Here is a 14,566-nt window from a genome sequence, read left to right as displayed (position 1 = left end):
ACATTAGACAATACCATATATATATATATATATATATATATATAATCTAATCTCTATCTCAGTATGCTTTATAAAGTTGACAAAAACATCAAGAAACAGGCTCTGTATAGTCCAAAAAAATAAATGCTTGATCATACTCAATATATCATTGCAAAAAGGTTTCAAGTCTGTTTATCATACAATAGTTATAGGGATGGCCCAATTCCAACTTCAGGTTTGGTTCTCAACCTCAAATTGAATCCTCAAATCATTGATTCCCACATTTCAAAATAGAGAGGCTGGCATAAAGATAGATAAATTGCTATGGTCATTATAGAAGTCTTCTAGCTGTATTTATGAGTGCTAAACAAGATACAAAAAAATCCAAATCCCTAAACGTTGTATGAACACCATTTTGTCTGGAATTTGTTGACCACATATTTAGCCAATATATGGACAATATACCATATATTGTCACCAGCAACAAACAAAGGAAATATGACATAAAACTACTTCCTGCATGAACAATGAATATGCATGACAACCTCAATACATATAATTTCCTGCAACCACATTCCATTCGAAATGAGGGTAACATTATTACATACAACCAGTATGTAATGCAACAAGGCCATCATGAACTTGGTCACCTCCATTTTGCTGTACATGTGAAAGACCAGAGTTGCTTCTTGCACAATCCTCGTTTTAAATATTGAAAGCAAACTGATCCTAAGTTTTGGTTTAAAATTTTTGAAATTTCTTGTTTGAATCGCCTATGTATAACTCAAAAATAATTACTGATGTAAAATTGACATACTATACACACCATGTTAATCTCCGGGAACCACGTCAAGTATTTTCACTACAAAAACTGACTCTTATCTTCCACCAACATTAGACAACTCAATTAATTCCAACTACTTATTCTTTCAATACACAAGTCAATACCAATAACAGTATCTATTTTTCAGAAACATTGATCATTCCCTTGTATCCATATGCTAACATCATGCACTATGATTACCTTGGCTACTAATAAACTAACTTAGATAAATTAAGCGCATACCATCAGTACTGGATCTGGAGCTCCTATCCAGTTATATTTTCCACTTCTCTTTGTGAACTCTTTCTCATGTTCACCTCTGATGGAACAGTTTTCATATACTAACAGAAAATATAACTGCTGCAACCATTCCTTCAATGCAGCTACCTACATGCATGCAGCACTATCCCTGGATAAAAAACAAAATTTGATCAACTTCAACTGTTCCCACTCAGGTACAGAATATACGAAGCCCTACAAACCATAATTATCATTGTATATGAGAAGATACTTACTGATATTGATGGTGAAAACCATTACCTGATGCATTCCATCACCAAACATTTGCCTTAACCTACTTCCAGCCACAAGAAACCAGGTTGATATGCCCCACACAAAAGCCCACTTATATAACCACCTTCCACCCTTTCTATCAAAACACCCCCAACCTGCCCACAATACACATCTTACCCATTGACATTTAACACACTTCCATTTCCATAGGGGGAACAAAAAACTCAAAAACTCCCCAACACTCAAAAAATCTGAACCATATTAGAGATGCCTAAGCATCTCCTGGAGTCTCTTGTTGAGACTCCCTATTTGACTCCAACTGTGAGTTTATAGCGTTTAGCACTTTGTCATGCTCAGAAAACTGTTTGTGCAGATCAGCCATATCACCCAAAAGTGACTCTAGTTGAGTCTTGTAAATGTCTGCAAAAGTCTTGTTTCTTACATTCTCCTCAGCCAATCGTTTAAATGCTTTGTTGTTTTGCATAAAAGGGGAGGGCTCAGGAATTACTGCGTGGCCCAGCCCTTGTGCATAGCCAGATTTATACCCTAAGACCTCTTTGAAAACATCAGCAGCAGCATCAGCATCCTGTGCCTCTTCAGTTTCTTTCTCATTCAACCTCTCTACCATCAGATTCTGAAATTTAACATTGCAAGAAAATATCATTGCATGCAGGTCAGCCATGCATTAAAGAAAGGCCTACTTAGAATGAGAAATTGTATCAGCTAACTCACATAATTGTGTTCACTCGCTGCATTGATGAATTTCCCCTTCTGCCTAGACCAGTGTGTTTCTTTGTAAAATGCAATCATATTAGGTACCTCCTCACCCTTCATTTACAATTTGGAAGAAATATTGTTTAAAAACTTAAGATGGACAGAAATTACCAAAACACTCATTTTAAAGGAAACAGTTCTTACCCTCTCTTCCATAATCCTGACAAATGATTTCCTTCCACCAGTATGTTTGACCTTCTGTTTTTTCCTATTATTTGTGTTTCTACGAGACTGCTCCTGCGAGAATTCCATAGCTTTATTGTCATGCAGTTACAACTACGGTCCTCAATGCCTCAACAAAACTAAATATATATTGATGACAACTATTAGAGCAATAATAAAACAATATTCAGTTTTCTCAGCATGTATATAACACTATTCATACTTACCTTGAACGTCCCGCTTGCCCACCTATCACATAGCCACTCCCAAACATGTGGCTCCACCGACTCTCTCCGACCAGCTAGTGCCTCCTCATACGATTCATATTTAAGGTAGTGCTTGTGTAGTTCATAATGGTAGGCATTGTACTTATCAGCGAGTGCATTTACTATAGCCTCCCGATGATTATCTTTTGACCAATCCAAGACAAAATCACCCTGCAAAGCATTGTACAAGTTCACATACACGTGTCCACTAAAAAAAATCACATGCATAATCATAAATAATAATGACTAGGTTGATATATTAAACCCCTACTCTAACACGATTGATGAGCTCGTGCTTCTCCTTGTCGTCTACCACACTCCAACTAGCATGCCGCATTTCAGCATGTACTCTTATAATCCAGCTCACTCGACTACTGAATATAGTGGCATTTTCGCATGAAGGACCCCTATGCCCATCCTTTATATTTATAGGGATCTTACCAAACTTTCTCAACCTTTCAAATAATGTACCCTTCGCAGGCCCGCGGCCTCGTTTTTTAATGGGTGGAACTGTATTAACGACAATAATAAACTCGTTAAATACATAGAATCATGACTAAGGATTATAAACAACAAAACCAGTAAAGATACATGTGGAGTACATCATAACCTTTACCTGCCAAGCCTGTGATGTTATCCCCCTCATTGCTGTCATGTTGTACATCATGTAAGGACTCTTCTACTCCCACCTCTGGTACTGCTTCAGTTGAGGCATCAACAATGGGATCCTCCTCATCTCTTAGGCTCCTTGTTGGAGGCACCAATTCTGGAACTTCGTCAATAGGGGTTGATGCGATTAGCGGACGTCTGTGTCGAAGACCTCGCCCTCTTTTTGATCTAATCACCATTGTTGTATCTCCTGTAATTACAACACAACACTTCAACATGAATATCTAACATACACCAATATAACACCAGTTATCAACACTATACCAAGTTGTCTTAGTTTTTTCATAATTACTATCTACTCCTAATTCCCCACCAACATCATTGTATAAGTTAACATCACTGTGTGAATGTTACTGAAAATATACATGGATTCCTCAGCTTGGGAAACACTTTGCTATTGCACATAAAGTCAGCATCTCACAATAACAGCAACAGTTTTACTAATTTCCCATGTCACCCAACACACCTCATGTCATCTATTCTCAATAATTGCTAATTCCATGCCATCTTAGCCTGGCCATATAGCATAAATTGACTTACTGTTCCACAAGTCACCAATTAATAGTCGCTTATCACATGCAAATACAGTGAACACTCGTGGCTTCAACTTATGTTCAACCCTTAGACGACATTGTCACATAATCATCACCTACATTAACATTCTGGCCTCTTCCCCTCTAGAAGTGAATGTAAAAAACATAGGAAGTTATCATTCTGTTCTCTTTTTTTAAAAAAATGACTTCAACTTTTTTAAAAGATGTTAAAACATAAATAACTGAACTGAAGCCCTCTACTCTGACAAAGAAACATAAAGTAAAAATGAGACCGAATGCAACATGACAACCAGTGGGTAGGATGTTGCTCCTTGGGTTCACATACACTTAGCAACATGGCCCAAGTACCTAGAAGATGCTTCTATGTTAACAACAGTAATGTAAGCAAATTTTTTCTACTATTTTCTTCTAATTAATCCTTATATTAAAACCCCAGTATCAATTTTCAAACCTCAATATTTGTCAAATTTCCTGCCATATATGAAAAATTACCTTTTTCATATAGGATTCAAAAATTTCAGCAATGAGTAAAGTCAAGTTAAAGTTCCCATAATTTTGCCATTGTTATATCACACAGAAAAAACATGAAGAAAGTGTCTTTGCTCCATTAAGGCAATAATATGATTGTAGGGTTACAAAAAATGTACCTTTTCTTGTCTTTGTTGCGTAAGTTCTTCAGCCAAATGGGTGAAATGCTGTGGTGGAACTTGGGTATTGTCAGAAACTGTGGTGTGCGTACTTGGAGTTTCCAAGTCAGATTCAGAACCCACTTCTAAATCTCCTTGCTTAATCACTCAGCCCACTGGAACCCAGAGCACCTTCTATGGATTGGCCTTTGGAACCCACGAAAGTCTGATGTACATCTTCTGTCACTGCAGAGGTCATAGACTGGCAAAACTTCACCCACTCTCCAGGCTTTAAAATCCCGCCTCTTCCAAATATTACTTTCCCGCGTATGCCTCAGCATGCATGTGGTCATATCTCAAATTCATTTGTGATGCATATAGCTCATCAGAGGCCTTGTTAAATGGATGGGCCAACCGTGAATTTTATATCCCCATATTATCACAACAATCTCTTTAATTTGATAAATACATTTAATTCAGTAACAGCTGGCGTTATTTGGTACACATGTTAAGTATATGACATAAAGCTGCATGCAACTAAAAAATATTTGAATTCTAGCATTCATGCATATGGGGCCTGAGAGGCCTTGTTAAATGGATGGGCCAACCCTGAATTTTATATCCCCATACTATCACAACAATCTCTTTAATTTGATAAATACATTCATCATGTAACAGCTGGCATTATTTGGTGCACATGTTAAGTATATGACATAAAGCTGCATGCCCCTAACAAAAACATTAACATTTCTATAACATGCACCTTCATATAAATCAAACCTTTCTCTTTATTCAAAAGAAGAAAAAATTCTTGATTTCTCTGCCCAACATGTATCTTTCTGTCCAAACCGTGGGGAAGTATTGGAAACCATGTATAGAATAAAGTGGGTGCCAATTTCATATAGATTTGGCCAGCCTGTTTTGGTGACTGGAAACATATTTCCAATTTGTTTTTTATAAAAAGTATTATCAACGTTAAAACTATTCGACATGTAAAAATCTTTAATGGGAAAGGTGCATAAGGATTCTGTACATTAGCTTTTTAATCGTTTACGGTTCAAGAAAAATAAGTTTGTTGATGTCTTAGTGTGTAACGTATAAATCGTTAGTATTTTATACTGAATAAAATTAACTAGATTTTTATTAAATTCATAACCACAAGTAGAAATTAGTCTGCTAAAAACATTTATAATTTTTTCTCAACGTAGATTACATAAATAGTCCTTTCGTCTGGCAAAAAGATTACCGGAGAATGAGATTTGTACCCAAAACTCCTTATGGATTCGAGGGGTGCTTCCAATTTTGATTACCATAGTTTAGTATTGCGTTTTTTATGTTCATCTCACATGGGAAATACTCAATATGATTGGATCATTTCCCTCTGACTGGATGAAAGTCACTTTGATAGAAACTTCCTGCATGTTGCTGCAGTTCTGAAAAATAGAGTCAAACTTTTTGTTTTCTATACAATCAGGTCCAAAATTGCCCCATTTTTTCAATTCGTGTAACACTACCAAGATTGATTAAATGTTTGGCCTCGGATGTGAGTGCAAAATATTCTAAACTATACCATCTGCTCCATCTTAACTTTTCATGCATTAATTATCCACACTTTGGAATATTTTTATTTGATCTAAGCATGTATGTACATTTCCACAATTAGCTAGTCCAAATCCGCTTTATATTTGGCTTCTATATTCCCATTGAGTGGCTGCAGCTCCCTTACTTTACGTGATATGTTTAGGTCATCATTATTGCCCAATTCAACATGTAAACATGGCCATTGACATCAATTCCCACAAACATACCAATTGTGTATGGAAAGTTTAAACTTCTGTGTCACTCTTTATCTTTCAAGTTAAAGATTAAAGTTTGGACTATATATATGAGAATTTGTAAGGTTTGCTGACTCTGTTGTTACTATATAAATCAGTATAGTAATTCCCACCTGTTCATGAATGACATACTCATTGCCATAGGTGTTGTTTGCACCTGGATGGCAAACAGAGTTACACTCACAATCAGCGCTACCATCATCGAGATACCCATTGTATTTTAAGTGGTAAGTTTAGACACTTCATGTGTATTTTAAATGCTTGTTCAAACCATGTGCATACAGTTACTTGGGTCTGAAAAATGGTGGTAAGGACAGTTTGAAATTGACCTTACCACCGTTAATATTTGGAATGGTGTGGATTTGTAATTCCTGTTTAGCAACTGTCCTCCACACCAAACAATTGTTTCTATGTACCAGAATGGTGAATATTTGTAGTAGTATTCTATTTCTTTTCACTAGATGTGACAACTAATTCATAAAGAGGATAGACATATATATTGAGAATTGTCTACATTGGATTCATGTAAGAATTTGAGGGACATGATAGACAGCCTAGAAATCCACACCAACCCATATAGAAGAAAAGAAAATTGATGGGTCTGATTCAACCATGTGAATGTTAGACCCAAGCACAATATTATTGAAATCACAATTTGAATAGTGACTAAATTTTGTAATGTTGCTGGTGCTTTCAAGTTGTGCTTGAGGCCATAAACTACTTGTATGGACTGCTCAATGTGTGGTCCATTTGGTAGATACCATGAAGCATTTAACTGCCATTCATGACTAGAGTTACAGCAAACTAACAATAAGCTAAAGCTGTGAACAATTGTACACAGCTGTCGTCCATTGTTGGTATTATAAAGTTGCATCATTAGTACAGTTGAATTGTAACACCCGGACCCAATATTGGTATTGTTGGACTTTAGATTTTTTTTTTTACTTATTTTTTTTTTCTCTTTTATAACTTGATTGTTTATTTAAGTTCTTATTTTACAATTTTGAGTAGCGTTTTTGTTTTCTTTTAATTTGGAGTTCTTGGCCGTTTATTTTATTTTTTCCCGCATGTTTCATTTTTTTTTTTATTCTTTCTCTTTCCGTCTATTTTAATTTTTCGCACGGCTTATATTTTTTTTTTTCTTCGTCGCACAGCATGCATACACGCACGTTTTCGTTCACGGCATGCTTGCACACACACGTCCCTCATGCGCGTTCCGTATCCGTTGGGTTTTCGTCTAGGGTTTTCTTTTCATGATTCAATCGTCTATTTATATGCTTACGAAGAAAGCTCGCGCCGCTGCCTTCCCACGCGAAACCGTAAGCCAGACCACCGTGAACCACTCTCTCGACCAAGCCTTCCCACGCTGCAACCGCACGACTGGCCCCTCACACGACGGAAAACACTAGCCTGAGGTAGGACCAACCACAGCAAGTCTCCACCGGCAGCCTCACGTCGCGCATCTGAACCCCGAAAGAAGCCAGGACTGCTCTGTTTTTGGCATCAAGAAACAGAGTACTTCCTTGCCAGACCCTCCTTCCCAGGCACGCGTTCAGCCACTGTCCTCGACGGAAACAGCCATAACCTGGTCTTGCTAGCTACGCCCTGCACCACCTTGCTGCGCTGCCGCCGACTCAAACCACCACCCTCTCTCTCGGTAACACCTCCATGCACACGCCGTGTACCATCTCTATTGCATGAATTTTGTCCCTCTCTCTCACCGTGTTTCTCTCTCTCTCAGTGCCTCACCACCGTGACCTTCTTCGCCGCGTCGCGCGCAGCTCCTCCCTTGGCGGTGAGTGCCTCGCGCCCCTGTCCTTACGGTGTTTGCACCGAGTCTACGTGATTTCACAGTTGCAGTTTCCGTAACTTACATTTTTGCATGGTATTTGAAATTGAATTACGGTTTTACCCTTAGTTTTAGAGTGTGTTCAAGTTGTTATGTTTGGTCTGTTTTTATGTGGTTTTTACGGGTGGTACAAGAAAAGTTTGCATACAATAAATAGGATTTTCAAACTGTACTTTGATAGTAAATTATTTTAGTAATTGTGAAATTTTATTTTAAACTTTTAAATTACGATTAAAGCTTTTTGTTTATTATTAATTAACGAAATTGTCACTTGTACGTACCTTAAATCGTTTAAGTATTTTAGCATGTTATTAAGTAAATGTTTATTTTAAGAGTAAACGGTGTTTTATTTTTAGATAATGGTGGTATTATAGGAATTTTTAGGATTCTAGGTTTTGAGGATTTAAATAGGTTCTTAGGTTCAAATACGAAATACGTGATTGATTGAGAATTTACGGGAATTGCTTGATTATTTTATAGGTGACGATTAATTATTGTCCGACGTTTTGAGGAATTTTCGAAAAAGCTAAGAAGTTCAGGTAAGCGGGGTTCCTATGCTAGACTTTGCATTAAATAAAATGAACTGAGGTCCTTTTTGGAAAATGTGCATGTTCTGCTATGAAAAGAAATTTGAAAACAACCTCAGATATTTGTTCTGCATTACTCATGAGATTCTGTTTAAGAATAACGTATTTTCTGTCATGACTGGTGTAAACATGAGCTTATTTTTTATATTTTATTTCTGAACTTTGAAAATGAGAGCGAATATGAAATTTGTGCATAAATTATGTGGTGATATGATTTTGTTCTGTTCCGAAAAATTTTGTTCAGTACACTGTTTGGAAAAGACGTGGTTTCTGAAAACCTTTGGCATGACTCTCTGATTCTGAATTTGATTCTGTTTCTGTTCCGTTCAGTTACGGCCCTGCCACGGGTGATAATAGTGGCATACGGCCCAACCACGGGTAATAATAGTGGATACGGCCCAACCACGGGTTATAATAGTGGATACGGCCCAACCACGGGTAATAATAGTGGATACGGCCCTGCCACGGGTTATAGTAGTGGTCTCTGTTTTGAGTGCACACCTTGGTGACAGAGTGTTTATGTTCTGCTTGGCTATCCGCAGATGCACAACCCTACCACGGGGGTTATACATGGCCTCTGTTCTGATATGATGTTTTGATGATGACGATGATCATTTATGCTATGCCAAAGAATATTTTGAATGAAATTACTTCTAAATCTTCGCTCTGATATTTTAATAACATGTTCTGATTCCGCACTCTGAAAATGAAAATGTTTTGTTCTGCATTCTGATTTCTGTAAATGCTCATGTTTATACACTGGTATATGTTCTCTGCTTACTGAGTTGTTGATAACTCATCCCCTTATCTCCATAATATTTCAGATGACATTGATGGTTCAGCTGAGGATCAGTATTAAAGTCTATGGAGAAGATTAGCATTGAATTGTTGTTGGGTATCTCATGATATTAGTGTTGGTGTTAGAGGTTATTTATCTTTCTTAAGTTTGCTTCAATGGATTTAGACGGTTTATGGAGACTATGTTAATGTTTTATTATTTCTAGTTGTTATTTGAGACATGAAGAAGAGTTGATTTTATTTGGGTTGTTGGATTGAATATTGGATAAATGAGTTTATTTGATTTATTTAATTGAAGTATTTACGTTCGATTTGAGGTTTGGTAAAATGGATATATTCTTGAATTTGGAAGTACTCTAGCCTTGTTAGAGTTGTTTTTCAGGTGTTATGAGTTAACTCTCCAGACCCTCGGGGTCGGGGCGTTACATGAATATTGTATCATATTGAAATTTTTCATTTAGTACCAGCACTATCATCTGTACCTTACTAAATTCATGACTTGAATTTAGTTGTTGTCATGTAAATTGGATGATAGGTTGTAGTGACTAATACCCTAGTTGTATAAATCATGTGTATTGGGCTGCTCCCCTTTTACTTGTGTATTGCCCCATTAATTGTAACATGCAATGTGATGGTTGGAGTCCTTAATAATAGCCATTCAGCTAAATTATGTTGAGTTTCTGAAATGCAAGGCATTCGTATATTGGAAACATTACGAATATAAAAAGGAACAGTACTTGTTGAGAACCATTTTCCAGGATTGCAAGTTAAAGTGAAGAAAGCATACAGACAGTGGCCACATGATATCGAAAAAATGCTTTCACACATGTTTTCTTGAAGTGTGCAAATGTTAATCCCAATGAGTAAAGTCACGCGCTATCTGCAAACAAAAGAAATTTAAACCAAGTCAGTCAGCTATATAAATCCAAAAGTAAATATATAACGTTATGATGGTGAATTAATAGTACTATAACAGAATAATAAAAAGCATATGTGTATGATATCCTCATGAATCTATTTGCATGTATGGTGGAATCCAAAGTCGGGTACAGCATTCACTAACCAAAATAGCTATATATGTAGAAGTGCTTAACATTATAAATATAAGTAGCGAAACCATTATCATTAACAACTTGACTAAGATAAATCATCACGAACAATCTAATGCATAATGCAAATGAGATTTTCATTCATTACCATCGCTATCCCCCTCATCTATGTTCTCCATCCAAAAAGTGTCATTAATGTTTTGATCATCAATGAAGGCCTCATCGTCACTTTCTTCAGCCAATTGCTCTGGTGACAATGTTGATGGATCAACGGGCAAGTGATCTTCATTTACTCGGGTCAGTGGATTGAGAATGTCTGGATTAGTTTCATTAATAGTACCATAATGGATAACATCAGTGTCACTCTCATCTTCTTTTTCAAGAACGTCGGATTCATCATCAATGTTTTGATCATCCTCACTCTTGTGCCGAATATTGTAAACATTCCTATTTGTTATCTTGTGTACCGCGTGCCAACTTCCCCCCAAAGTCGGGTCTTTTATGTAAAACACTTGCAACGCTTGACATGCTAAAGCGAAAGGCTCATCTTCATACCATTGCCTAGAAGTATTGACACTTGTGAAGTGATCACCAATGTGTATCCCTCGTCTCGTGTCGCCAACGTTCCACCAATCACATTTAAACAAAAAGCACTTACGCCAACCCATATAGCGTAATTCTATGATGTCTTGCAACACACCATAGAAGTCAATTGGCAATCCTTCATGGTCGGCATGAACAACAACACCACTGTTTTGGGTGCGGCGACGCCCTTCGAGATCCTTCATGTGGAATCGAATTCCATTCATTATACAACCAGCATATGATGCGACTAGTTGATCTGGACCACATGCTAATGCATATATGTCATCGGTCACCTCTGGGGGAGTCTTAGCATGCAACTCGGTGATCTAACATGGATATTTGACAAATTAGAATTAAGGTAGAAATTCAAAGGTTGTGGAAAGGGATATTTTTTGTAAGTGACAAAGGGAAATCTTACGCGTGTTTTGAACCACGTTGGGAATTGACTTTGGTGCCTACGCTCGATGTTACTAGGGTCCTCTTCTTTCATTTTGTTATAGTGATCACTACAAAAACCAAATGCGTTAATAAGTTATCCACTTACAATATAACAAAATAAAATGCAAAACTGGATATAGAGGGTGCACTTACTCCATATAGTCCTCAATCTCTGCGCAATTATTAAGGATGTACCACTCGGCCTTGGCCAACAGTGCGTCGGGTAATTTTGTCATTCTTGCTGCCCCCAATGGGCGAACCTTTTGGTTGAAAACTGATAAACTTGGCTCTCGGGTGGTTTGCCCATTGAAGTCACTATTTCGCTCCTCTCGATTATGTCTAGTCTCGATATCATTAAGGTACATAGAGCAAAATATCAGGCACTCGACATGAACATATGCCTCAGCAATTGAGCCTTCTGGACGGGCTCTGTTGCGGACATACCGCTTGAACTTACCCAAATACCTCTCGAAAGGGTACATCCACCTGTACTGAACAGGTCCTGCTAGCAATGCCTCATCTGGCAGATGAATGGCAAGGTGCACCATGATATCAAAAACTGCAGGTGGGTATATCATTTCTAATTTGCAAAGAATGATGGGGATATTAGCTTGAAGCCGTTTCAACACTGTTATGTCTAGTGTTCGTGAACATAATTCTTTGAAAAAAGAGCAAAACTCTATTAAAGCTCCCCTAATATCGGGTCGTAGGTACCCACCAATAACAATCGGCAACAAATATTGCATGAAGATATGACAATCATGGCTCTTCATTCCCATGATTTTTCCTTCAGTAACATTGACACACCGGGCAATATTTGAGGCAAAGCCATCCGGAAATTTGACATCTGACAGACGTGCACAAAAACTCCTTCGCTCAGTAACATTTAACATGTAACATGCAAGACTCATAGAAGTATGATTACCATCATGTTGTAAGTGTAATTCTTTCCTTAGTCCAAGAGCTTCCAAATCCCTACGCGCATTGGCGGTGTCCTTACTTTTGCCTTCAATATTCATCAAGGTTCCCAGGAATGAATCACAAATGTTTTTTTCAATATGCATGACGTCCAAGTTATGTCGTAATCCCAAATCTAACCAATAAGGAAGCTCAAAGAAGATACATTTTTTTGACCAGTTATGTTCATTGGGCATACGTTTCCTCTTCTTTGTTGATTTACCAAACTGCACGTTTGAGACCTCATGTAATTGCTCCATTAAAGCTTGTCCCACTTTCATTATAGGTTGGAGACGGTGTTCCTCCTTACCATTAAAAGCATTTTTTTTCCTCCTCCAACTGTGATCTGGCACCAACCACCTATGGTGACCCATATAACAATGTTTTCGGCCATGCACAAGCCACAATGCATCTGTTTCTAAGTTACATGTAGGGCATGCCATCTTACCCTTTGTGCTCCAGCCTGAAAGATTTGCATATGCAGGAAAATCATGGATGGTCCAGAGCAACGCTGCCCTCAGCTGAAACGATTCTCGTTTGTATGCATCATATGTACGAATTCCCTCTTCCCATAATTCTCTCAAGTCATCTATTAGGGGACGCAGGAACACGTCAATATCATTTCCCGGTGCCTTTGGTCCAGGGATTAACAATGACAACATCAAGTATGGATCTTTCATGCATGACCAAGGGGGCAAGTTGTAAGGCACAAGTAGCACTGGCCAAATGCTGTACGGTTTGCTCATGTTATTGAATGGGTTGAACCCATCACTCGCTAGACCAAGTATGACATTACGAGGATCTTGGGCAAACCTCGGATGTTTGTTATCGAAGTCCTTCCATACCCTAGAATCAGCCGGATGTCTCATGAAGTTGGGATCGTCAACACGCTCTTCTACATGCCATCTCATGGCTTGGGCGGTCTTCTTTGACATAAACAGCCTTTGCAACCGCAGCTTCAAAGGAAAATATCGGAGGACTTTTTTAGGTATCCTCTGTTGGTTAGTTGTGCTTAAGGCCCACCTAGATGCATTACATTTGGGGCACTCATCTTTATTAGCATGATCCTTCCAAAACAAGACACAATCATTTGGACATACATGTATCTTTGTATAACTGAAGCCCAAACCACGTTGTAAGCGGCGAGCCTCGTTATATGAGCTAGGGAAAAGAGCATGAGGAAACACTGCTTGCAAAAGCTTTATAACCATGTCAAACGACTTCACAGTCCAACCACCAACTGTCTTTATGTGAAGCAACTTGACTATGAATAATAGCTTTGAGAACTCTGTGCAGTTTGGATAAAGTGGCTTTCTTGCATCATCTAGCAACTCGTCGAAGTTTGGGTGTATTGGAGTATCAGAGGTGTGTCGTGAAGGCCCTGCGTCTGAATTAAATTCTGTTCTAAAAGAATTATCCATGAATGATCCCACATGGATGTCATCTAGCATCTCGTCTACATCATCAATGTAGTCATTATAGCTATAGGCATTATCACCTTCTTCATCCGAAAATTCTGCCTCGGCCAAAGTTTCCTCCTCGCCATGGAATATCCATTCCGTATAAGATGGATCAATACCTATGATGAACAAGTGATCCTCAACCATAGGAATAGGATGGAAAGTTCGATTTCGGCATCTCCTACATGGACACCTTATGCATTCTTTACCCGGTGCATGGACTTTCGCCATATCTATGAATTGTTTAACGCCAATTGCGTATTCGTTCGAACGCAATCTATCTTCAATATCCATCCAAGCCTTATCCATCTGGTGGAGTCACAGGGAATTGTACAAGTTAATAAGGATATGAGGAAATTCTTGGTAGACTAAAAATACCCAAAAAGTTTGTAACGGGTATTATCACAAAACTAGTTGAAGGAGATCACCAGAGTATTGAAGGTAAAAAACTGTGAGTTGAAGGGCAGGTTCTAGGCCAGATGGGTAAGTAGTGTTATGATTGTAGGGTGTCTCTTGATGATATGCCCAACTCTCTACTTCCAACTAAACATATATTAATTTGAATTGAACTTTGGTCAATTAATTATTACATTTTCCAAAAAGAAGACCATTTGTCAATCAATTTAACATTGCTACCTATTA

The 14,566-nt window shown here is 37.9% G+C and overlaps 1 protein-coding gene across 1 annotated transcript; it reads right to left on the bottom strand.

Annotated features, from left to right (window-relative positions):
• Positions 1–10,621: 10,621 nt before the first annotated feature.
• On the bottom strand, positions 10,622–14,155 carry LOC118344243. Its single transcript, XM_035684385.1, has 3 exons — positions 11,661–14,155; positions 11,488–11,575; positions 10,622–11,395 (listed from the first exon to the last, which is right to left on the bottom strand). Exons 1-3 carry the CDS (start codon positions 14,153–14,155, stop codon positions 10,622–10,624), a joined length of 3,357 nt encoding a protein of 1,118 aa, XP_035540278.1.
• Between the last annotated feature and the right edge of the window lie 411 nt (positions 14,156–14,566).

This window comes from Juglans regia, chromosome 13 (genome assembly GCF_001411555.2).
Source record: "Juglans regia cultivar Chandler chromosome 13, Walnut 2.0, whole genome shotgun sequence".
NCBI lineage: Eukaryota > Viridiplantae > Streptophyta > Magnoliopsida > Fagales > Juglandaceae > Juglans > Juglans regia.
The sequence above is the reverse complement of the archived record's forward strand: the minus strand, read 5'-3'. Positions and strand labels throughout refer to the sequence as shown.

Excerpts from the sequence above, each read along its gene's own strand:
- LOC118344243 (XM_035684385.1), bottom strand. The coding sequence starts at position 14,155 with ATGGCGAAAGTCCATGCACCGGGTAAAGAATGCATAAGGTGTCCATGT. Across the intron at positions 11,576-11,660 it reads GAGATTGAGGACTATATGGA|TGATCACTATAACAAAATGA; the intron begins GTAAGTGCACCC and ends TGGTTTTTGTAG. Across the intron at positions 11,396-11,487 it reads CAACGTGGTTCAAAACACGC|ATCACCGAGTTGCATGCTAA; the intron begins GTAAGATTTCCC and ends TATCCATGTTAG.